The 25,259-nt window shown below is 44.9% G+C and overlaps 1 protein-coding gene across 1 annotated transcript in view; it reads right to left on the bottom strand.

Moving 5' to 3' along the window:
- LOC307039451 (receptor-type tyrosine-protein phosphatase gamma-like) overlaps window positions 1–25,259 on the bottom strand; it is a 1,005,384-nt gene that overhangs the window by 29,955 nt on the left and 950,170 nt on the right. Inside the window, exons 20-22 of the mRNA XM_079681553.1 lie at window positions 23,766–23,941; window positions 22,474–22,609; window positions 19,972–20,118 (exon numbers count right to left, since the gene is read on the bottom strand). Of these exons, the coding sequence (XP_079537679.1) occupies window positions 19,972–20,118; window positions 22,474–22,609; window positions 23,766–23,941 (459 nt within the window). The remainder of the gene's footprint in view (window positions 1–19,971; window positions 20,119–22,473; window positions 22,610–23,765; window positions 23,942–25,259) is intronic.

Here is a 25,259-nt window from a genome sequence, read left to right as displayed (position 1 = left end):
CGGTTTCGCGCGGGACGACCTGCGACCCGTCAGCCTCAGCCTCAGCCTGTTGGCCGCCAACCGCTCCCCTATAGCCATCGAGGGAGCGTTCTTCGCTAGGCTCTCGACGACCTGCAGCGGGGGCCGTACTACATCCTGCCGTTCCATGGTATATGTGAGCAGCTCAGTCCGGGCCATGTACCTCTCCTACGAGTCGTTGCTCAACCTCGGCCTCTTGCCCAGTAACTTCCCGTCGGACGACGTTGCAAGGGGGCCCAAGGACAGGCGTAGCCCTGACACGGCTGACACGCCAGTCCAGCCCCTGTCCATCAATGCGACGAGGTCAACCAACGGCGGCTGCGTGGGGCCAAGTGACCCCGGGGACGCCCAATGCTCATGTCCTCAGCGCACGGTCCCCCCGGCGCGCCCCGCAGCACTGCCGTTCCCTTGTACGCCAGAGAACAATAACCGGATGAAAGGTTGGCTACTCGGGAGATATGCCTCGTCGACATTCAATACTTGCCCCCATCGGGCACTACCATGCATGGAGGGGCCGCCTATCGAGATGCACGTGGACCCCGCAGCTACGCCTAAGGCATGCCACACCGCGGCTACGGTGCCTCTACACTGGCAGCGGAGGGTTCACGATGACCTCCTGCGGGACGAAGCCCTTGGGGTCATTGAACGCGTGCCGTACGGCGAGCCGGTGACGTGGTGCCATCGTATGGTAGTCACTCGGAAGCACGACGGTTCCCCCCGCAGGACCGTGGACCTCTCCCCCCTCAACAAGTTCTGCCAACGTGAGACCTTCGCCACTGAGTCCCCGTTCCACCTCGCACGCCGCGTCCCGAAGGGCACCTGGAAGACCGTCACGGACGCCTGGAACGGCTACCACAGTGTTCCCCTGGGTGAGTCGGATCGCCACCTCACTACCTTCATCACGCCCTTCGGCCGTTGGCGCTACACCAGGGCACCACAGGGTTTCCTGTCGTCAGGGGATGGCTACAACCGTCGGTTTGACGCCGTCCTCTCGGACTATGAACGCAAGGAACGTTGTGTGGATGACACCATCCACTATGACACCGACCTGGAGCAACACTGGTGGAGGACCATCGACTTCCTGACGCGTGTCGGCCGATCGGGGATCGTGCTGAATCCGGACAAGCTTCAGTTCGCGGAGAGGTGCGTCGACTTCGCTGGCTTCAGGGTGTCGGAATCTACCATCGAACCGCTCCCAAAATACTTGGACGCCATCCGGGACTTCCCCACCCCAGGCTCCACGACGGACATCAGGAGTTGGTTCGGCCTTGTCAACCAGGTGGCTAACTACGCCCAGTTGCGTGACACGATGGCTCCATTTAAGCCGTTCCTCAGCCCACGCTGTGCGTTCCTATGGTCCCCCGTTCTGGAGGAGGCCTTCCAGACGTCCAAGCAAGCCATAATGGAGGCCATCCGCGAGGGCGTGGAGATCTACGACATGCAGAAGCGGACCTGCCTCCGCCCTGACTGGTCCATGCGTGGCATTGGCTACTTCCTGCTCCAGCAACATTGTCACTGTGCCTCGGGCATACCGGACTGCTGTCCAGGAGGGTGGAGGGTCACCCTCGCGGGCTCGCGTTTCCTGTCCCCTGCGGAGCAGCGCTATGCAGCCGTCGAGGGAGAGGCCCTAGCTGTGGCATGGGGCCTGGAACAGACGCGGTACTTCACGCAGGGGTCCGACAACCTCGTCGTGGTCACCGACCATAAGCCGTTGGTGAAAATCTTTGGCGACCGTACGCTGGATGAGATCACAAACTCGCGTCTGTTTAGACTGAAGCAGCGCACCCTCCCATGGCGCTTCGACATTGTGCATCTGCCTGGCAAGAGCAACTATGCCGCTGATGCCACGTCGAGGCATCCTTCCCCCTCGGGTTCAGCGAACGGCCTCTCATTGGGGCTGCCGAGCGGGCCTGACGCCATGGAGTCAGCACTCATGGCCTCCATCCGCGACGACGCACGGGAGCTCGGAGCTGTCTCTTGGCCCCTCCTCGCACGGGAAACAGCGGCTGATGGATGCCTCGGCCACCTCCTCCAACTCATCGAGCAAGAGGGTGGGATTGACGTTAACGACCCTGCCCTGGCGAGTCTGTCATCGGTCTGTGAGTCCGTCTACGCCCAGGACGGCGTCCTGCTCTATCGGGACCGCGTCGTGGTTCCCCCATCCCTCCGTGGGAGGGTCCTTCGGCATCTTCATGCCGCTCACCAGGGGACCTCAGCTATGGGGCAGCATGCCCGAGCCATAGTTTACTGGCCCGGGATGTCCGGGGACATTCAGGCCACCAGGGACGGGTGTGCAGACTGCAACCGCAATGCTCCGTCACAGGCGGCTACACCCCCCCGGCCGTCCCCACCCCCGTCCACGCCATTCGAGGCGGTGTTTGCTGACTTCTTCGACTATGGGGGCCGTCACTACCTAGTTGTCGGGGATCGGCTCTCGGGCTGGGTAGAGGTCCTGAGCTCTACGGCGGGTACTGCCCTGGCGGGCTCAGCTGGCCTGGTCCAACACCTCCGGTCGTTCTTCGCCACCTTCGGCGTACCGGAGGAGCTCTCGAGCGACGGTGGTCCGGAATTCAAGGCGAGCCACACCGAGGACTTCCTCCGCTTATGGCACGTCGAACACCGTGTGTCTTCCGTTAGCTTTCCGCAGTCGAATGGGAGGGCGGAGGTTGCGGTTAAGACTGCTAAGCGCCTCTTGATGTCCAACACCGGCCCGTCGGGCAGCCTTGATCAGGACCGCTTCCTGCGCGCTATGCTGCAGTTGCGTAACACGCCTGACCCCGACTGCGACCTCTCGCCAGCACAGATCATCTTCGGCCGCCCACTTCGTGGCTCGCTCTCCTTCGTGAACCGCCTCGAGAAGTTCTCGAACCCGCATATCCGCCTGCTATGGCGCGAGGCATGGGCGGCGAAGGAGGACGCCCTTCGGACCCGTATGTCCCGTACCACCGAGTCTCTGGGGGCTCACTCGAGACCGCTCCGCCCATTGGCACTCGGCGAAAGGGTATTCCTCCAGAACCAGCAAGGCCCGAGCCCCCACAAATGGGACAGGTCGGGGATCGTGGTGGAGTCGCCGGGCCACGACCAGTATCGGGTCAGGGTTGACGGTTCGGGACGTCTGACACTGCGCAACCGGCGGTTCCTCCGTGCCTACACGCCGGCCACACCCTGCGCCCGCGAGCAGTCGGCTGCGCCGTCGCCGCCGCCCGCTGCCCTGGGTCATCAGCCCCCACCTATCCACCCGGGCTGGGCGACGCCCCAGGGGATTGCTCAGCGGCCGGCTGTCGGGCCCCGCGACTCGGCTATTGGCGCTTCCCCACCGACGCCTGCTGATGGGGCGTCCTCTGACCTCGCTGTTCCTACGGGTGCCTTCCTGGGTGCACCGCTCCCGGTGCCGCAGTCGCCGCCGACGCTGCCCCAGCCGACTCGGCCGGGCCGCTTGAGGAGGCCGCCTGCACGTTACGAGCCCGAGTCTGGCAGCTGGATACGGGATGTAGACCGTTAACCTATTCCGGCCCATAGCTTTCCGGTCTGGGGGGGATGAAGAGTTTATCGCCGGCCACTAGAGGGCAGTGTCACTGCTGTCGCTGCCTGGTTATGCCGTGCTCTGACCCGGAAGTGCCGAGCGGCCATTTTAGTTCAAACATTGTTCATGCACTCCGCCTCGAGTTGAGACGTTCGTCCACTCATTCATGTAAGACTGTTTCCACTATTATATTATACCATATATTATACTATATATATATTATACTATTATACTACTATACTCTGTTTCGTGGTATATATTTGTGTTGATTGAATTGCATGGATGTAATACTTTGTCAGCTTATCTTGCTGCATTATTCTGTTTTAGGGTGTCGTCATCCTTGTCAATAAATCACCGAAACTGACATTGAGGAGTGTGTTTCTTCATATTTGATAGATAAGAACACCACAACTGCATTAGCGGCCGCTGTCGCCCTCTGTCGGCCGTCAGCGCAACTTAAATGATGACGTTAAACAATTTTAAAAATATTTTTAAAGGGCCGGCCCAGCCGGCCGTCAACGGCCCTTGACGACCGGCCGTTCTGTGGCTCTCCAGATTCTACAGATGGCCAGTCCGCCCCTGCACACACACATACACACATAGCGGGACATCCTCCTCAACCTGTCCACCATAAATGCCTCAGAGGACGGATACCTGAACCGTAGCGTCCAGCTAGCTTAGCGGCTAGCTTAGCGATAAATACACACAGCGTTGTATTCTCCTCCCCCTGTCGGCCCTAAAAGCTTCAGAGGGCGGATACCTGAGCTCCATAGCGTCCCGCTAATGTGAAACACACACAGCGTTAACGGGACATTCTCCTCCCCCTGTCGGCCCTAAAAGCTTCAGAGGATGGATACCTGAACCGTAGCGTCCAGCTAGCTTAGCAGCTAGCTTAGCGATAAATACACACAGCATTGTATTCTCCTCCCCCTGTCGGCCCTAAAAGCTTTAGAGGGCGGATACCTGAGCTCCATAGCGTCCCGCTAATGTGAAACACACACACACACAGCGTTAGCGGGACATTCTCCTCCCCCTGTCGGCCTTAAAAGCTTCAGAGGATGGATACCTGAACCGTAGCGTCCAGCTAGCTTAGCCGCTAGCTTAGCGATAAATACACACAGCGTTGTATTCTCCTCCCCCTGTCGGCCCTAAAAGCTTCAGAGGGCGGATAGCTGGGCTCCGTAGCGTCCCACTAGCTTAGCCGCTAGCTAAAGGTAAACAAACATAGATGGATACATAGCATATGAATAAATCGTCACCGATGTCGAGGATATATTTTTTTATTCACTTTGAACTCGGCAAAATGGAGTTCAATGCTTTGGGATTAAAGTTAGGCCAAATAGCACGTGCATGGGTTTGAAAGTATAACGTACTAGCCTGCTGTAATACATCGTATAGTCAGGCACACATTTATAAGATTTAACAATGGCCAATTATATTTCTTAAATAATATGTAGCCTATTCCCAGAGCATAATTCATGGGGCAACAAGGTGAGGTGCAAAATGTGTTTTAATATCATACATTTTACGCCAGCAAACTTCTTGTACGGACTTCGGCAGTAGTGAAGACTCACTGAACGAATTAAGTAAAAAGACGAATCGTTCGCGAACGTGCAAATCACCAGAAGTCGTTCGCGAACCGGTGAACGAATCAGTGAACAAATCTTTAAAGTGAACTGAATCAAAAGATTTGTGTCCCCGAAGGGATTCGAAATGCCCATCACTACCCAGCAGCTTCTACTGAAGCCAGTCCCTAACTCCGGGGACTTCCGGCCGGGGATTTTGGGCGGCAGTATACGCCTTGAACTTGTTTGCGGCCTGCCAGTAAACCCAAAGCAGAAGAAGACGAAGTGACGTCAGCGGCTTCATTTGCCTAATCCTCCCTCAGGGACTTATTCCGGTGTGAACGCGATCTGTACTTAGTTCATGAGAACTAAAGAGTTCTCATGATCTAAGTTCCGATGAACCTTTGTGGGAAAAGTACTGCGGTGTGAAAGCGCCTATGGGTGCTATTCCACCACACGCGGCATGTTGCGGCTCAGAAGCGCCTCGGCACAGGGCTCCTCTAAATTTAGGATGAATCCTATTTTTGACGCGGCGCAGCCGTAACGTAAGGTCGGGCAGGCAGGAAGTGGAACGTTCAGAGCATATATATATATATATACCAACCTGATCTCACCAGAATGCGTGACTCCACCACGACTCCTTAACACCTTGCTACATTTACGTGTCTGCACCACACAAACAACGCCAATGTAAAGTGAATGAGGCTCCTTTGTCGTGGTGCACACACGCATTTCTACAACGTACCGCAGTGAGCTTTTATTCTATAAAACGTTTTTAAAATCTACTTTATAGCTTGTAGTAACTCACGGGAGGCTTCTTTTATTTTATTTGTATTCATAATAATTTTTATTTTTCTTCAGAATGTATTATGGTACATTAGTTACACATTTTTGTTCTCAAAAAACAGTGCATTGTGTGTAATACAACTGTGATTTTTATTAAATTAGTTAGTTTTTAAGGAAGGCCAGAGCTTCAGCTGTGTCAAATAGATTGTTCCCTTTTAGTTAACGTTTTTTAAAAGAACATTATATTCCGAATTGGTCATGTCCCCTTTATTGCATTACGGAGAGCAATGTGAGCACCCATTCCCATTGGATAATGGAGGATTTTACACCCGGAAGTAAGTATTCTCCTTACTGTCGATTGATTTGACAGTGATATCTGCTCTACTCATCAACTCAAAAACACCAGATTATCCTTGTTGATTACACAACATTGATTGGTTTAAATTGTGTACAATGCTTTTGTAATTTTCCCCTTTGATTCGGAGAAACAAATATTTGTTCAGTTTAGGATGGCCGAAGACACTACACTACCCAGAATCCTCAGCTATTGTTCCGCTTTGCCTCAAGCTCTGTGATTGGTTGACCTCCAACTGCATTCCATATGAAAAAAAACGTTTCGTAAAAGATAAAATCATACTTTATTCAGCAGTGCTTGCTTTACTCTTTGAAAGTCATCACATGAATGCATTGTAATAAATGGTTTGGCTGCATTAAATATTACACATCTGTCGTAGTTCTTTATTTATCTACAGAGATCTGGGTTGCATCAGAGCCGGTGACACCAGCAGGATCAATAAACTGATCAGGAAAGCTGGGTCTGTCATCGGCATCAAGCTGGACCCCTTTGAAGCTGTGGAGGAGAGGAGAACACTGAACAGGCTGTTGTCCATCATGGATAACCCCACCCATCCTCTCCACCTGCAGCTGGACAGTCAATGGAGCTCCTTCTCCAACAGACTGCTGTAGCTCCGCTGTCATAAGGACCGATACAGGAACACATTCCTGCCCACTGTAACTCTGTACAATAAATCACCTCTGGCTGGAAGAGAACTCTCTGTTCCATAGTTTCCCTTGGAATAAAACCTCGCTGTACATTTTACACATATATAATCTGTTCAATATTTCATATTCCATATATCATACATTTTTGAATATATATATATTTGCATATATAATATCTGCATGTATATTTTCTATTTCAGCACGTATATTTTCTATTTTCTTTTATTTGTATTCTTGTTTATTTGTAGTTTTGTTTTATTGTAAAATGCCTTGTCTTTTATGCTGCTGCAACAAAAACAATTTCCCAAATTGGGATCAATAAAGTACCATCTTATCTTATCTTATCTTATCTTTCATCCGGAGTTCCGGACTAAAACCACCAGACTCAGGGACAGTTTCATCCCACAGGCCATAAGACTATTAAACACCTGAACTTTGAAACAACATCCATAACATTCATCTGGCTGCTACTTAGAAATGATTGATCTAATATATCATATTCCAATCACTTGTATAGACTCTTATTGCATTATTTCACTTTTTACTATTTAATCTGTTTGTATTGACTTGCACTATCTTTTCTGTGTATCTGTTTTATTGTGTTGCACTGTTGGAGGAGCCTGTGACCTAGGAAGGGGGGGGGTAGGACACGTTCGAGTCCTGTTTCATTCCATTTCAAAATGCTGTCTGACGGTTGGCGTAAACTTTGCGCACTGCCACTCCAACTTCCAATCACAGAGCTTGAAGACAAATCACGGGGTTTGTCCAGTCCATGGGTTTGTCAAGCAAAGCACATGGTGTAGTCCCAAACGATAGCTGAGGATTCTGGGTAGTGTAGTGTCTTCGGCCATCCTACGGAACAAATATTTGTTTCTCTGAATCGAAGGGGAAAAATACAAAAGCATTATGCACAATTTAAACCAATCAATGTTGTGTAATCAACAAGGATAATCTGGTGTTTGAGTTGATGAGTAGTGCAGATATCACTGTAAAATCAATCGACAGTAAAGAGAATACTTACTTCCGGGTGTAAAATCCTCCGTTATCCAATGGGAATGGACGCTCACATTGCTCTCCGTAATACAATAAAGGGGACATGATCAAATCGGAATATAATGTTCTTTTAAAAAACGTTAACTAAAGGGAACAATCTATTTGACAAAGCTGAAGGCCTTCCTTAAAAAACTAACTAATTTAATACAAATCACAGTTGTATTACACACAATGCGCTGTTTTTTAAGAAGAAAAATTCGTAACTAATGCACCATGATACATTCTGACGAAAAATAAAAATGATTATGAATAGCCTACAAATAAAATAAAAGAAGCCTCCTGTGAGTTACTACAAGCTATAAAGTAGATTTAAAAAACGTTTTATAGAATAAAAGCTCACTGCTGGACGTTGTAGAAATGCGTGTCTGCACCATGACAAAGGAGCCTCATTCACTTTACATAGTGGTTGTTTGCGTGGTGCAGACACATAAATGTAGCAAAGTTCGTGACTCCACCACGCAATGCGGTGCTAAGGAGTCGTGGTGGAGTCACGCATTCTGGTGAGATCAGGTTGATATATACACACACACAAACTCATTTTGCAGACCCTATCCCTCCGTAGTCTTTCAAGTAGGAGGAGAAATGCCAGCGTTCTCCTCTGGTTTACAGGTACTGTGTAAATTATATAGAATAATTATGATGATGAATGCATTTTTTTACCACTAAAATACAGCAACACATCTTTGATTCATGTCGTTTATAACTGGAATATTACAATTATTATTAACTTTGTCTGTACAAAGTAGCCTTTGCAGGAAATATGCACAAATCAACAAAAACTGCGAGCCGGTGTCAGTACCATATGTGCTCGGGCTACCAGATCTGCTCGGGGTCCGTCACTTACCAATGACATCACGCGTTGTGATTGGCTGTACGGTAATCGCACGCTGATTGGTGTAACTAGGGGCGCTGACTAGCGTATACCGGGGGTCTGATCAAAGACGAATGAGTGTGGGTAGAGAGAGAGAAGGAAAAGAATAAGAGAAATCGGGGTTGTTAAAATGGTGACCGAGGCTTCTGCAGTACTTCTCACAGGAAAAGAGGGATGGAGGAGGGATCAGAGCTCAGGACACTAGCAGGAGACTGATGTCCAAGAATGAGTCAAAGCAGGACTTGTGCAACCTGGCAAAGTTCAAGAAGTCAGAAGATTGCTCTTTTTTAATCTTATCCAGTTATATATATATGCAGTTCACCTGTTAATACATATTTAAAAAGGATTTGGCTTTGTCAATATAAATTATTTCCCTTATATCTTTTACTATCTTATATCGAGGTTCAAAAGGGTAAAATTGCCAATTTAGAAATACAAAACGATGTAGGTTAGAGACGAGTTAAATAAGCTCATATTTGAATTCCCCATAAAAAAAAACACATAATTTAGACAACCCCATGTTAGGATTTCCTTCAGATTCATGTTAGCACCTGAGTATGACCCGCCCTATTGGTGTATGATCACATTTGATTTCTAATTTTAAGTAAAAGGAAATAAATTCACAGTTATTGTCAAACAGGAGTTAAATCAATTTCTCGCTTATTGTAAGAATGTATTTCACCATATTCATATTTAAATGATCGGGAAATTACGTTGTAATGATAATAAATCAACTCCCTCATTCAGATTATTGTCGATTGTTATTTTTTGTTTGTTTTATTTTGTTTGAATGTTAAAAAAGAACAATCGACAGTGTTGTAGAGTCGATGAATGGGAGTCAGCAGGATGATCTTGTATACACGCTACTATGGCAAGCCATTTGAGTATTTATTCCACATCCTTGATATCAGACGGCAGCTGTCTACACTAGTTGGCTCTTTGATTCCACTTGTTAGAGATATGGTCAAACTAGTTTGGCATTCTGCTTTACTAGTTCAATAAAACATTACACTAGTCAGTCTTTTTCAGCGACTAGTGGCACTTTTGTCCGACTAGTTAGCACATAAGCCTTACTAGTGACGCCAGGAGCAGCACTAGTTGCACCAAAGTATCAACATGTAAGCTTTTTCATGAACTAGTGACCCTCTGACCGTACTAGTGACGCTAAAAGTCTTACATGTTAACTAGTGCGCTGCAAAAGCTCTGACATGTTAACGAGTTACACAAAATAAGCACAACTAGTTAACTAGTGGCATACATTTGTCTGCACTAGTTAACTAGTCGCACCCAGAATCACTCACTAGTTAACTAGTAAAGGCAAAAGGTTCACTAGTTAACTAGTTGACGCGTCTTTTGGCCTTACTAGTTAACTAGTGGGGCTCAAAATGTCTACACGTTAACTAGTGAACCCTTCGCCCTTTACTAGTTAACTAGTGAGATACATTGAAATTCCACTAGTGAACTAGTCGGGCTTAAAATGTTCACTAGTCGCACTAGTGGATCCCAAATGTGCACTAGTCGCACTAGTCGCACAGAATGCTAATGAGGAGGAGGGGAAATAATGCATCGAGGTCTCCTATTGGCCCTAAGATATAGAGCGCCACCCAGCCCAAATTGTTTCTTTAAGAGCTTAAATACACTGTGTTTTAAAATACAGTCATATGACCATATTTACAAAAATATAAAACAAAAGTATTGTTGTAATTATGATCATATGACTGTATATCAAATGAGGTAAGAACATTGAATACTTTGTTAAAATTAGAAAGTTGCCTTAGGACTGCAGACAGGAATATAGATCCTCTTTAAAACATTTTATTAAGCTGCAATTTGAAAGGTGCTGGATTGGAATAGAACTGTGATAACAGAAGGAGGGACATTATTGATGGATAGAAAGAGGAAGTAACCCTCTTCGGATCACAGCTTTGAGAGATCGCCGTGACTTCCGTAAATATGGAGAGGTTGTTTATCATCATACGGATCTATCGTTACCCTGGTTTTAAGATCTGTCCAGTGTTTCAGCTTTATTCATTTCGTGGGCACCGCTGATAATATGTCCTACGATCATATCCGCTACTTTTGTGTCTCGAGTGCCGGTGTTCTCTCACACAAGCATACGCACACTCGCACCAACAAAAACACACACAGAAAGCGGAGCAAAGCAGAAACAGAAACATGTATTTTTCTAGGCAAAACACACACTGACTGACTTCCCACGGACAATATTTTAACAGTAGGCACTGAATACCCGACTGATGCACCTCACTTCTTCGAGACGTTGCTAAAAACATTGCAGGAGAACGCCCCCTAAGGCTCTCCCTCACAGAGCTGAACTGACCAATCAGAATCTGGGTCCCGCCTGCTTCATTTGCATATGGCTCACTAGTGAACGTGTATGCCATACGCGTTCACTAGTGAGCCATATGAACGGCGACTAGTTAACTAGTGGACACATATTAAAGCTTACACGTTAACTAGTGAAGGCAGAATGTTCACTAGTTAACTAGTTGCCGCCTCCTTTGACCTTACTAGTTAACTAGTGAGGCTCAAAATGTGCACTAGTTAACTAGTGAGGTCCAAAGTGTCCACTAGCTACACTAGTGCAATGGTTTTTGCCTTACTAGTTAACTAGTTACACACACTTTATCTCACTAGTTAACTAGTGGAGCCTTAGAGGAGTCACTAGTAAACTAGTGACACAGATGTTTGTCTTACTAGTTAACTAGTGGAGGGCAATTTTTCTCACTAGTGAGGTTCTGTTATCAACATGTTAGACTTTGACCTTACATGTTACACATTTTTCTTACATGTAAGACCTTTCCTTCAACTAGTTTGGCTTTTGTTGCACTAGTGAGCAACTGTACGCGACTAGTTAGCTATTGATTCAACATGTATGGCTTTGTCTTAAACTAGTGGATCTTTTGAGCCCACTAGTTGTGCTTTTCTTCTCACTAGTTCATCACAATGACTTACTAGTTGACGCGTACGTGCAACTAGTTAACTAGTGAATTGTTTCAAAGTCATACATGTTGACTAGTGCATTTTTTGACACACCACTAGTAAACTAGTTGCACGTACACGTCAACTAGTAAGTCATTGTGTTGAACTAGTGAGAAGAAAAGCACAACTAGTGGGCTCAAAAGATCCACTAGTTTAAGACAAAGCCATACATGTTGAATCAATAGCTAACTAGTCGCGTACAGTTGCTCACTAGTGCAACAAAAGCCAAACTAGTTGAAGGAAAGGTCTTACATGTAAGAAAAATGTGTAACATGTAAGGTCAAAGTCTAACATGTTGATAACAGAACCTCACTAGTGAGAAAAATTGCCCTCCACTAGTTAACTAGTAAGACAAACATCTGTGTCACTAGTTTACTAGTGACTCCTCTAAGGCTCCACTAGTTAACTAGTGAGATAAAGTGTGTGTAACTAGTTAACTAGTAAGGTAAAAACCATTGCACTAGTGTAGCTAGTGGACACTTTGGACCTCACTAGTTAACTAGTGCACATTTTGAGCCTCACTAGTTAACTAGTAAGGTCAAAGGAGGCGGCAACTAGTTAACTAGTGAACATTCTGCCTTCACTAGTTAACGTGTAAGCTTTAATATGTATCCACTAGTTAACTAGTCGCCGTTCATATGGCTCACTAGTGAACGCGTATGGCATACACGTTCACTAGTGAGCCATATGCAAATGAAGCAGGCGGGACCCCGATTCTGATTGGTCAGTTCAGCTCTGTGAGGGAGAGCCTTAGGGGGCGTTCTCCTGCAATGTTTTTAGCAACGTCTCGAAGAAGTGAGGTGCATCAGTCGGGTATTCAGTGCCTACTGTTAAAATATTGTCCGTGGGAAGTCAGTCAGTGTGTGTTTTGCCTAGAAAAATACATGTTTCTGTTTCTGCTTTGCTCCGCTTTCTGTGTGTGTTTTTGTTGGTGCGAGTGTGCGTATGCTTGTGTGAGAGAACACCGGCACTCGAGACACAAAAGTAGCGGATATGATCGTAGGACATATTATCAGCGGTGCCCACGAAATGAATAAAGCTGAAACACTGGACAGATCTTAAAACCAGGGTAACGATAGATCCGTATGATGATAAACAACCTCTCCATATTTACGGAAGTCACGGCGATCTCTCAAAGCTGTGATCCGAAGAGGGTTACTTCCTCTTTCTATCCATCACTAATGTCCCTCCTTCTGTTATCACAGTTCTATTCTAATCCAGCACCTTTCAAATTGCAGCTTAATAAAATGTTTTAAAGAGGATCTATATTCCTGTCTGCAGTCCTAAGGCAACTTTCTAATTTTAACAAAGTATTCAATGTTCTTACCTCATTTGATATACAGTCATATGATCATAATTACAACAATACTTTTGTTTTATATTTTTGTAAATATGGTCATATGACTGTATTTTAAAACACAGTGTATTTAAGCTCTTAAAGAAACAATTTGGGCTGGGTGGCGCTCTATATCTTAGGGCCAATAGGAGACCTCGATGCATTATTTCCCCTCCTCCTCATTAGCATTCTGTGCGACTAGTGCGACTAGTGCACATTTGGGATCCACTAGTGCGACTAGTGAACATTTTAAGCCCGACTAGTTCACTAGTGGAATTTCAATGTATCTCACTAGTTAACTAGTAAAGGGCGAAGGGTTCACTAGTTAACGTGTAGACATTTTGAGCCCCACTAGTTAACTAGTAAGGCCAAAAGACGCGTCAACTAGTTAACTAGTGAACCTTTTGCCTTTACTAGTTAACTAGTGAGTGATTCTGGGTGCGACTAGTTAACTAGTGCAGACAAATGTATGCCACTAGTTAACTAGTTGTGCTTATTTTGTGTAACTAGTTAACATGTCAGAGCTTTTGCAGCACACTAGTTAACACGTAAGACTTTTAGCGTCACTAGTACGGTCAGAGGGTCACTAGTTCATGAAAAAGCTTACATGTTGATACTTTGGTGCAACTAGTGCTGCTCCTGGTGTCACTAGTAAGGCTTATGTGCTAACTAGTCGGACAAAAGTGCCACTAGTCGCTGAAAAAGACTGACTAGTGTAATGTTTTATTGAACTAGTAAAGCAGAATGCCAAACTAGTTTGACCATATCTCTAACAAGTGGAATCAAAGAGCCAACTAGTGTAGACAGCTGCCGTCTGATATCAAGGATGTGGAATAAATACTCAAATGGCTTGCCATACGCTACACAAGCTAGAATGACAACACAACACAGGTGCACTCACTAACTCGTCCGTGGTGCAACACACACTATATAACCCAGTGAATTATGTCCCGTAAGTGTCACCAGTGTAAACATAATTATGTAAATAACCCAATTTGTGTTCTGTGAAACGGAAAAGGATATTACATTGTTTTTGTTACTTTCGTTGCAGTGTCTTAAATGTAATTTAGGTTAACTTCCTGTTTTATTTAGAATTATTATTATTACCTCTTGGGTTGCCGTACAGTCAATGCGTGGCGTCATTGGTAGGCGTAACGGACCCCGAATAGATCTGATAGCCCGAGCACATATGGTACTGACACCGGCAGGCAAGACGCTCCGCTTCTGAAACGTGCCCGGTAGGTTATGACGCCGGAGGAGGCCGGACCAAAACCGCGGCACAGCCATAACGCGCCGCAGACATAACGCGCCGCAGACGGACCCGGTGGAATCGAGGGGTTAGTGGTTCAGTCTCAGTTAACATACTAGCATACGATTATTCCAAAGCTAATAGAATAGTTCTAAAATAAAAGCTGAAGGTAACAAAGAAAGCAGCTAAGAGCAGAACAACCCCAAACTAGCTGAAGCAGTTGGGAAACAAGCAAAAAGACCAGAAGAAAAACAAAAGCTCTACAAACAATGACTACATTCAGAAGAAATCATTGGCTTAATCCTAACCTTTTCAGGGAGGCATGAAGCATTCCCATAACAAAGAAAGCTATTGTAAGATATTAAAATCAATGTTGATATGGCGTGATTTAAATTAAATACAGGGTTTTAATTTAAAGCAGTTTTATTCTGAAAAAAACTGAAGTTTACACCAACTATTAACAGTTTTATTCTGAAAATTCTTCCTTTCCGGTTAGCATTAGCATGTGGCTAACGTTTTGAAACCGTGAATTGAAGGTGAAATGATATGTGATGTTGTACACTAAACACACAGGGATTAACACTCATTTATTGACGCTGAAATAACGTTTATGAGGGAATGTTTAAATAACCACAGACATCAGAATGATGTAATTTAGCAACAGAAAAAGGCAGGAATTGCATTGGACCCGCCCCCGTCGACACCGGCCAATAAGAGAAGACTACAGTGGACAACCCGTGAGCCACAGGAAGGATCGGCCCCTTTTTCCTGACCTCGGCTGACCGAACACACACGCGAGAGGCAACCAGCTGAATGGGGAGAGCGTCTCCATTTTGCAATTTCATTGTATATCACCGCATTATTTGTGTAATTAAATGCTGTTAACTTTTATAAGCTTCCCTTGACTCTTTTCAGTTTGTCCTGCTCTCAGGGTTCACAAATTTCCTACACTATTGATTGGCACATTCCCTCCATCTGGTCAGGACCTTGGATATCGTGATGAAATACCAGGGTTTACATTATGGGCTCAGAACAGTCTCATAATACACACATGCACACAGAAGGATTCACACTTGTGTTTTTAGATGCACACACAAATGTGTTCCGTTTCATATACATGTAAATAAAATCCAAATACAGAAAAAAGTTTTAAATGTGTATTTTTGATCCACACATATTTGTTTTCCATTTAAAACCTCTGAACCTGCAAACACAAACCGCTTTCTGTGCACGGATCGCTGTGCAGTCGTGTGTGGGGTTTTTGAGACTCCCCTGACGGTCAGCCGATTCGTACTTTTAATTTTTTCTATCTATAGCCAATCAGATGTCTCCTCAATTCTAAGCCAATCACATGAGCGCGCACCCACGAGGGTAGATTTCTTGCGTTCATGACGTAGCGCTTCATGTACGCATTTTGCGCAGTCCGGAGCTGACAGGTCCTTGGAGCCTGCCTGCAGGCGCTAATCTCAGGACACCTCCACTCTCAGTACATTGCCACTTTCCAAACAGGAAATGCACGCAAATACAAGCCTTTATATTATTAAGGTACAGCGCCACTTTCCGAACCATTGATGAATGCTTGTGTGTACCCCAAAACGGCAGGCAAAACCATTTAAAATGAGGTTAAAATGTTAACATAGGTTCAGGAGCATGGCCACGCCTAAAACTCCACCTCGAACCACGGCCACCCCTATTTATATCCGGCAAAACTTCCGGCCACTGCTCGTCTCCATCCTTTCAACCCACCCTCCCTCTCCCTTTCTACCCATACAGTTCCCCTTCCGACTCACACCGAGCGATACATCCATCCATCCCTTCTCCCCTCCCTCCCCTCAACATCCCTACATCCCTCATCCCCACATCCCTCCATCCCTCATCCCTACATCCCTACATCCTCTGCCCGTCACCATTTATATTTAAACGGTGCATGTTTATATACTGTGTATACTAGGGGTGCACCGAATGGGAAATTCTTGGCCGAAGCCGATACCGAAAATAGTAAACAGTTGGCCGAAAACCGAATGCCGAAAATGATTAATAGAAATATATATATATATATATTGTATACATTTTTTACCAATGTTGTTAAGCTACCTGATTATGGAAAAAGACATGATTATGGCAAAACTTAACTTAAATAATAATCACTATTGTGGGTCCATAAAACATTTATTCAGCACTTTTGAATGCATACAGTACATTAATTTCAAGTCAAGTGCATTTTTTTTCTCTGTAGGATAACTACAACAAAGTGCATTCAGAACAAAGCCAAGATGCTTTAAAACTGCATAAACATCTAGGCCAGTAGGCCTACAACAAAATAGTGTAAATAAAGACTGTAACAGCCAGGCCTTCAACAACAACAAATGCACCTATACATTTGGTAATCTAACGTGTTGTTGTGATGACGTAATCAAAACGCGGCGACAAGCTCGGCGAGCGACCATGCTCGCGGCTGGCTAACAGCCAACATGTCTGCCGCTTGGAGATATTAAAAAATATCAGAGAAAGAGGCGCGGATTGCGATTTGTAAAACGTATTCAGCTGACATTTCTCGAGGGGGTGTAACTGCAAAGACTTTCACCACTTCGGGATTACTCCAGCACTTGAAATCAAAACAACCGGACAAATATGCGGAGTATGATCAACGTAACCCTGTTCTATGACTCTCTCTCTATTCGGTGATATTTTTTCGGTGCTAAAATCCTTTCGGCCGAAAGCCGAAATGGCCTTTTTAACCATTTTCGGCCGATAATTTTTGGTGGCCGAATATTCGGTGCATCCCTAGTGTATACTAACACCTTAATTCCAGGTGTCGTCTGGGGGGCCCGTAATCAGCCAACGCAGATCATGCCGGAGACGGAACCCCCACTCTGAGTCTCCCACTGCACGGACCATAGCTCGTCCTCCCAGATCATCCCTTCACCCCCCTCATATCATTCACATGTTACTTCAATAAACGTACAAACATCACACTGTTGTGGCGTGGTTCCTACTAGTGAAATGTGTGTTTCCTGTATGACGAATACAGCTGCTTTATTTATGTCTGTATGAAGTTGTTGTGAGTGTGGATGGAGCAGCTACAGGTTAGCTTAGCCTAATAGATCAGTGCACTACGAAACCAGTGCTAGACAGTGACCTGTCAACGGGGGGAGCCCCGCCGGTCAGATCAGATCAGCTGCTGAGTCTGACGGAGACACGCAGCTCTGCATGATCACCTGAAGTTCCGCCCACTTTTTAGCGAGCTGACCGGACTGCGCAAAATGCGCATATGAAGTGTCATGAACGCAATAAATCATACCCTCGTGGGGGCGCGCTCATGTGATTGGCTTAGACTGGAGGAGACATCTGATTGGCTATAGATGAGAGAAATTACAAGTACGAATCGGGTGAGCGTCAGGGGAGTCTCAAAAAACCCGAAATGAAAACCCGAAATCCGAATGCACAGCGATCCTTGCACAGAAAGCGGTTTGTGTTTGCAGGTTCAGGGGATTTAAACGGAAAACAAATATGTGTGGATAAAAAATACATATGTAAAACTTTTTTCTGTGTTTGGATTTTATTTACATGTATATGAAACGGAACACATTTGTGTGTGCATTGAAAAACACAAGTGTGGATCCGGAAATACAAGAATGAATCCTTTTGCGGATCATGAAATACAAGTGTGAATCCTTCTGTGTGCATGTGTGTATTATGAGACTGTTCTGAGCCCATATTACATTGCTACTAACAACCAGTGTTGGGCAAGCTAATTTTAAAAAGTAACTAGTAAAAGTTATAGTTACTGCGCTCAAAAAGTAACTAGTTACTTTGTTAGTTACTAAATTCTAAAAGTAACTAGTAACAAGTTACTTTACTTTAAAAATAATAACAATACAAATACAAGTTTTTGTGTTGTTCTGTGGCACAGTAAGAGAAAAGACAACTCCCCATCATTGTAGCAATTATCATTATGAAATGTAGTGGAGCAATAAAACACAAAAGATATGTTTAGACATTTTGACAGGCATCTTTATTGTAGCCTCAACAATCAAGTTCTAAGTAGTGCACTGATTTGACCGTAATATGTTTTGAGTCTTTTATCCCCACAAATTGAAAATATTGGTTATATTTCAAGTTGCAAATGCGCTGCTGCCCTCGCTGATACTTGCATCTGCCATTGTGTGTGTGTGTGCTGGTGGTGAGCGTTGCCGTATGTGTGTGTGTGTTAGCATTAGCAAGTGTTCGTGTGTGTGTATTTTCCCCGTAAAGCAAGACCCGCCCAACTCTGTCTCTGATTGGCTTACCCTGAAATGTTACCCCGCGTTAACCAATCAATCATCACTCCTCTCTGGTTACTTTCACTTTTCAATGTTGCTGTGAGAGGACATCGCTGTATTCGCCTGTAAGTTACATCCGCAGGGAGATTCGGTTCAGTTCCATCACATAATGTAGCGCAGTAACGCACCCATTTAAATCACAGTAACTATAACGGCGTTACTTAATGGGAATAGGTAACTAGAAACGCTATTAGTTACTTTGTAACGCGTTAGTCCCAACACTGCTAACAACCCTCCTCATACGTACAAACAATATATATGAATGATAAGAATATCTGATACATTTAATTGGTGCCCGAAATCAGCAATGTGGCATACTGTAGGTTGAAATCTCAAACAAGCAATGTGCTTTTTACTATATAAAAAGTATGTTATTGTTAAGAATGTACTGATTTCAGGGAAACCTACTGTCTTTGTTCTGCAGAGAAGTTTAATCCCCATTATATGAACCCTTTGATATTAAAGGTCCCATGCCATGGCCATTTCTACTGATCATAATTCCATTGTTGAGGTCTACTAGAATAGATTTATATTGTGCAATTTTCAAAACTCTCACTGGTTTCTCATACAGCATCTCTGTATAGTATGCGTATTCACTCTTGGTCCTAAACGGCTTGTTGGAGCTCCTGCCCCCCCTTCCCTGTGAGCCCAGTGTGCTCTGATTGGTCAGCTAGCCCACTCTGTTCTGATGAGTCCACCACCGTTACAGCGGAACATCAGTGATTATGTGTTACAAAGGCATTAGCAACCAGAAAATGACACCAGTAATGACAAACAGATGAGAATGCTGCGTGGGGTCTGGGTGCCGTGTTGGCGGGACGTTGCGCGGCTCGCTGCTGTGAGGAGCGGACAGTGTGAGCTGGGTTCATTTCCTGCTTGCTGCGTGGGATCTGCGAGACACCGCGAATGGACGCAGGAAGGGGGGGGGGGGGGGGTTGGGTGCTGAGGGGGCTGCAGCACCCCCATCTGCGAGTCTCCACTTTCCAGAGTTTTACTCGCTACAGGGTGTACTTTGAGGGTTTGTGACTCTGCAGACCGTTTACTTGCATAAAAACCTTCATAACACACAAGGGGAAGGGTAATAGCCTGAATAGCATGACACAGCCTCTTGACACCCTATGCTGATAGTTAAAAGCTAATTATAGTAGGCTAATAAGTTGGTAAGATAATAGTTAGCAGGTAATGCAACCTTACTCAGCAGCAGTTACATTAACAAGGCGAATTCTGAATGAGAGTTTGAAATCACCTTAAACTGTCTCTCCAGATGTGTGCGCCCGCTCCTCCCTGGTGTCCTGATGTTGTGGAAGTAGCTGTGAAGCTGGCTCGCTGCCACCTCAGTCTCCTTCCCCAGAATAGCTTCCATCAAGGCATCGTGGGTGAAGACGTACTGCTCCTGGATCAGCCAAACGGTGAGAAAAAGACCTTTAGAGGCTCGTCTGTTTGACAGGCCCAAACAATACGTTTCGTTTGCATTCCAATATCAATTTTGAAATAATACAAGTATGAGTTACAGCCCTTTTGGGGATTTTCTTAAGACATGAATGTTCAACAAAGAAGAAATGAACTCTCTTTCCTGTGCAAACGGTTGAAAAAAGTGATATGATGTATCAGCCTAACCAACCACACATGCATTCCAAACATACACCCTCCTGAAAGATGCAAGAGGAGTCAGTTAAAGTTATATTAACAATGTGTTTACAATGATTGGGTCAAACAAAGTCGTTTTTGTGCACTCAAACAGTCCGTGAAAGATGTAATGGCCAATAGTAATTTCCTGCATGTGTGACAGTGCAGGGTATATGCAGGAATCCTGAAGTCAAATTTAATACCTTTTAAGACCTTTTTTAAGACCCTTTCCATACATTTTAAGACCTCATTCCAACTTTGAGTTCTAACCGGTTACATTGGCAACACACTTTACCTCACATTTACTATATTGATAGTAAGATAGCAAAACTAAACAGAGTGCAGACAGACTACTGAAGCCTCCTTTCCACATGAACTTCAACCTCTCTGTGAAGGTCAGGTTTAACGCAGTATGCTGCTTTTTTGCTTCTGTAGACTCTGTGCTCTTTCATTCCAGTAAAACTCCTCAGAAACCATTAGAAACCAGTATTTGACCAATAAACAAAACAATTGACAAAACTTTGAACTATGAAATATGTTAAACTTTGGTGAGCTTCAGCGGGGTAATGCCATATAGGAGCTCCCTCTCAAATACCCAGGGGTTAAATTGGGCTGGGGCTGTCCGGGGCTAAGCCCTGGCACATAGGACGATGCTCTGACGTCATCACCCTCACACATTTGTCATATGTTTACAAAAAAGGATATATATGTTATGATTTTTTTCGTTCTTAATATAGACTATATTTAGGGTCGATATGTGTTGACTTTACTTTCAAATAGCAGATCTCTGTGACCGGATATAGTTTGGCTTAGACCCCGGCCCCACGAGGACGCATACGCAAGCGCAAAAAAGGCTTCCGTTCACACGCATTCGATTCATTAACGTGTCCGTTCACACTAGACCGCTGGAAATGCTGGAAACGAGGCCTGTAAGTGGCGCTGCTGCCTCCCGAAATACACCAAAAGCAGTGAAGAAGACCCCGGAGCATGGTTGCCCTTCTGTTTATTCTCCGCGGTGGACGGCGTGTTCTCCTGCTGTATATCTCTCCGGTAGTCCACAGCAGATGAAAAACACCCACCTCACCGCCTCTTCCAAGGAACGAGGGGACCGTGCGGCAGTTTCCGTAAAAAAAATGTTCCGCCGGTCAACATGTCCGTTAAAGTTTAAATCTTCCGTACAAAATTAGAAAAGTGCCGGTCAGAGGTCTTCTTTGTTATTTATTGAGCTTTCAAACAAATTGATAACGACTCTGTTCTCTGTATAATAATATAATAATATTTAATAAACGGTGCCTGCCTCGTTTCCTCCCCCTCTTCTGACAGCCCAGCAGCAGCAGGAGACGCGGGGAGAGGGAGGCGGGCTATTTCATCGTTATCAGAAAATGATCATATAGGGCTTACACACGGAGCCGTTGGACCCCCAGAGCGTTGCGTATGCCGGTCTACCCACCTTGGGACCCGTTACCGTAGTCGCTTAGTTCCCCCCCCCACAGAGCGGAGCAAGGCAACGAAACTTAAAATAATAAGCAGCATTTTACGGCGCGCGCTATGCATGAGGCCGCCTTGGGGGGTTTCCCGACATGTCGTTTCAGTAAATTAAAGGGTGTTTCACTGTTTCATGTTGTCGTTGCTGTGGACCTTCTTAATACCTTGGAAAATGCCGTTTAATATTTTTAATACTTTTTAATAGCCTTAATTTTCGCTAAATTGATTTATCAACTTTTAATACTTTTTAAGACCCCGCGGACACCCTGCAGTGCCTTCATGCCTTCCAGGTGACTTTCTCCATGTTGGTCCTCGCATGGCCTGTCTTCTATTGAATCGGTCTGTTGAGTTTTTACAAAGATAACTTTTGCAGGGTGTAACGTTTCCATGTATTGGGTATGTACATTGATGTTAACCACTGATTAAATTCTAAACATGATCCTCTGGCATTTATTCATTACACCTTAATGTCCACTTGAGAACAAAAATGTGAAACACTTGGTTACCATAATTAGGCCTGTATTATAAACAGGAAGGATGGATGGAGCATGGGGTACCGGGCAAGCAGAAACCTGTTAGTGCTGCTTTACCTGAGATAAGTCTAACAAACATTTCTCAGACACACACAGATACACACCTCAGTCTGGACTAGGTAGTTGCGCTGGGTACGAATGTGTTTGAGGAAGCCAAGAACATTCACTGTGCTCTTGTCTCTGATCTGCCGCAGCATGCTGTCCAGCACCATGTAGGTCCCGGTCCGACCCACTCCAGCACTGCAGCACAAACCAGGCCAAAGACATGAAAAATGTATATTCTCATTACGCATTTAATTCACTGTTGTTATTATGTAAGGGTCTACATCAAAGATAAACAACTTTAAATGAAACAAAAAAATTGAAAAATAGAAACGTACTTCTTATAAAATATATATTTCCCAAATTGCTATTGAGCAAAACAAAACACAAATTATTGGAAGTCCAGATATAGGAGTGCTCAGTGGCTCACAGTCTTCATGGTGTAATTATCCTGTCACGTCAGACTGTGAATGTTTCAGGATGTTGTCATTGGTCCGCAGACATAACCGTGACTTAAATATCACCATACCTATTTTGTTCTGCATTCTCTTTCGAACTTGCTATGCTACTGGAAGCAAATGTTTTATTTTCCCTGCGATATCATACATGAAGTTAACGGGAGGCAAGTACTCGCCATTTTTATTTTTTCGCATGTGTGACTGTGCCGTCAAGCCTCCCAGAAGACTTTTTCTTTCATTTTGGGCATCCATTATTCTTAAAGACATGGTAGCCTTGTTGGCATGTGTACTCTCACATTGAAATGTAATCAGAATGATGAACACAGACTACTCTCAGATTCAGGGCTTCCTGTTTCCTCCAGAGCAGCAGAGTGAACGTGAGTGTGTGTATGTGTTCTTTTTTTCCTGAGCGGGAGGATGTGTGTGTGTATTTGCCAGTACAAATGGTAATAATGAGTGGTGAGTCTGCAGCCACAGCGCGAGGCAGTGTGACACGTTATTATCGACGCTCACAGACGATAGCAGAGCGCTTCATACTGAATCCCCCGGGGCCACAGTCAGCGGACAATTACCAGCAACTTCCCCTCCTGCCTTACTGTAAAATGCCCTAAATACAAGCTTGCAACTGTGACAGCAGGTTCAATAAAGCTGTTTGGATATGCAGTCGTTGCAAAAGGCCCTACAAAAAGTGCTTTATTAAAAGTAAATCAAGGATGAAATTGATGCCTCTGTTCACAATAATCCAAAAGACCTTAAATTAAAGTGTACAACTACAAAATAAAATAGTCAAAATGACTGCACACACTATGAAAAGGGATCAACAGTTAATAACTCTGGTGAAAGATTGATGAGTGGTGGAGGGGGTACAGTCAGTACAGTGGGATGTAAATCAGTACCTGCAGTGGACCAGCATGGGTCCCATGTCAGGCAGCTGTGCAGCGGAGGACCTGCGGACAAAGGTGAGGATGGGCAGGGTGTACTCCGGGACCCCCATGTCGGGCCACTGGGTGTAATGATACTGAAACACCGTCCGCTCACTCTGCGCCCGCATTTTCCCGCTCCCCTTCCCACCCTGCATGGTGATAAGAAGCAAAGAGAGGAGGAAGGCATCAAAGCTTTGAACGTATCAAACTGCGGGAGGGACAAAAAAAAAAAAAGAACAATTACATAACCTCTAAAATATGTTACAGTTTTTTTCAATTAACCACAAACCTTTTAAAGTAGATTAAAATATGTAAAGGTTTTACTAGCCTATGAACAAACTACAGCATAGTTTTGGCAGTAAACGTCTTGCATACAGCACAAGATAGGATTTACTTAGGATATAAAGAAATAAAGAGTGCGATTCAAATGGGGCAAGTCAAATGCAGGAATAATAAAGTATGTACTGTACAATAGGATGGAACTAGAGAATGCAATTCCCGAAGAAATTGCTATTGGAAATGCTTTATGCTGAACTGCTATGCTTAAATGTAATGTGTAAGAAGACAGTGAAGAATTTAGATTGAAATGATACATGAACACTGGGGGCTTGAATGTGTGATAAGAGAATAAAAGGAGGTAAAAAGAGCAAACTTTGAACTAACTTGATGGCGAATGATCTGTCGCCATGGCAACGGTATTTGATGACATCCCATAATACGCTTAGATGTGTTGATGGCTGCATCGTTACCAAACCTGTGAAGTTTTGGGCCGTTTGGAGCATTTTCACTGAAGTTATGAGAAAACCGTGTTTCATAGCGAGCATTATGTTGCCATGTCAACTGAATTTGAAGAAATCTCAAAACTGTCACGTAGATGTCTTCACAGCTGGACTGTTAGCACACATGTGAAGTTTGAGCACTGTGACGACCCCTCCACACCATGTGGGGTGCCGTCTGGTTGGGTGTGTGTTTGTGTTTGCAGGTTCCATTGCCTGACGAGCTGCACCTGTGTGACGAGCTGCATAAGCCTTGATGAGCTACACCTGGCCGGAAGCCTTCAATAAAGAGCCCAGCCGGATACGTCGCTGTCTGTCTCCTCTGGGCACTTTCCCCGTGCCAGCGTCAGGGACCTGTTGCTGGTTCCGTTTGTTTGTTATGAATAAACGAACATTATATAATAATAATAATAATAATAATAATAGATTTTATTTGTTAGCGCTTTTACAGGTGCTCAAAGACGCTTTACAGATAATAGTGAAGAGAAAAGAAAAGAGAAGAAAGGAACAACAAGTAAATATATAGTTAAAGTTAAAGTCAAATAATACAAAAACAATCACACATTAAAAGCCAGATTGAAGAGGTGAGTTTTTGTGAGTTTTTTGAAGGTGGTGAGGTCGGTGCAGTCTCTGATGGGTTGTGGGAGTGAGTTCCAGAGGGAGGGGGCAGCAACGGAGAAGGCTCTGTCCC

Source organism: Notothenia rossii, assembly GCF_949606895.1.
Source record: "Notothenia rossii genome assembly, chromosome: 5".
In the NCBI taxonomy this organism is placed as follows: Eukaryota; Metazoa; Chordata; class Actinopteri; order Perciformes; family Nototheniidae; genus Notothenia; species Notothenia rossii.
This window is presented reverse-complemented; position numbering and strand designations above follow the sequence as displayed.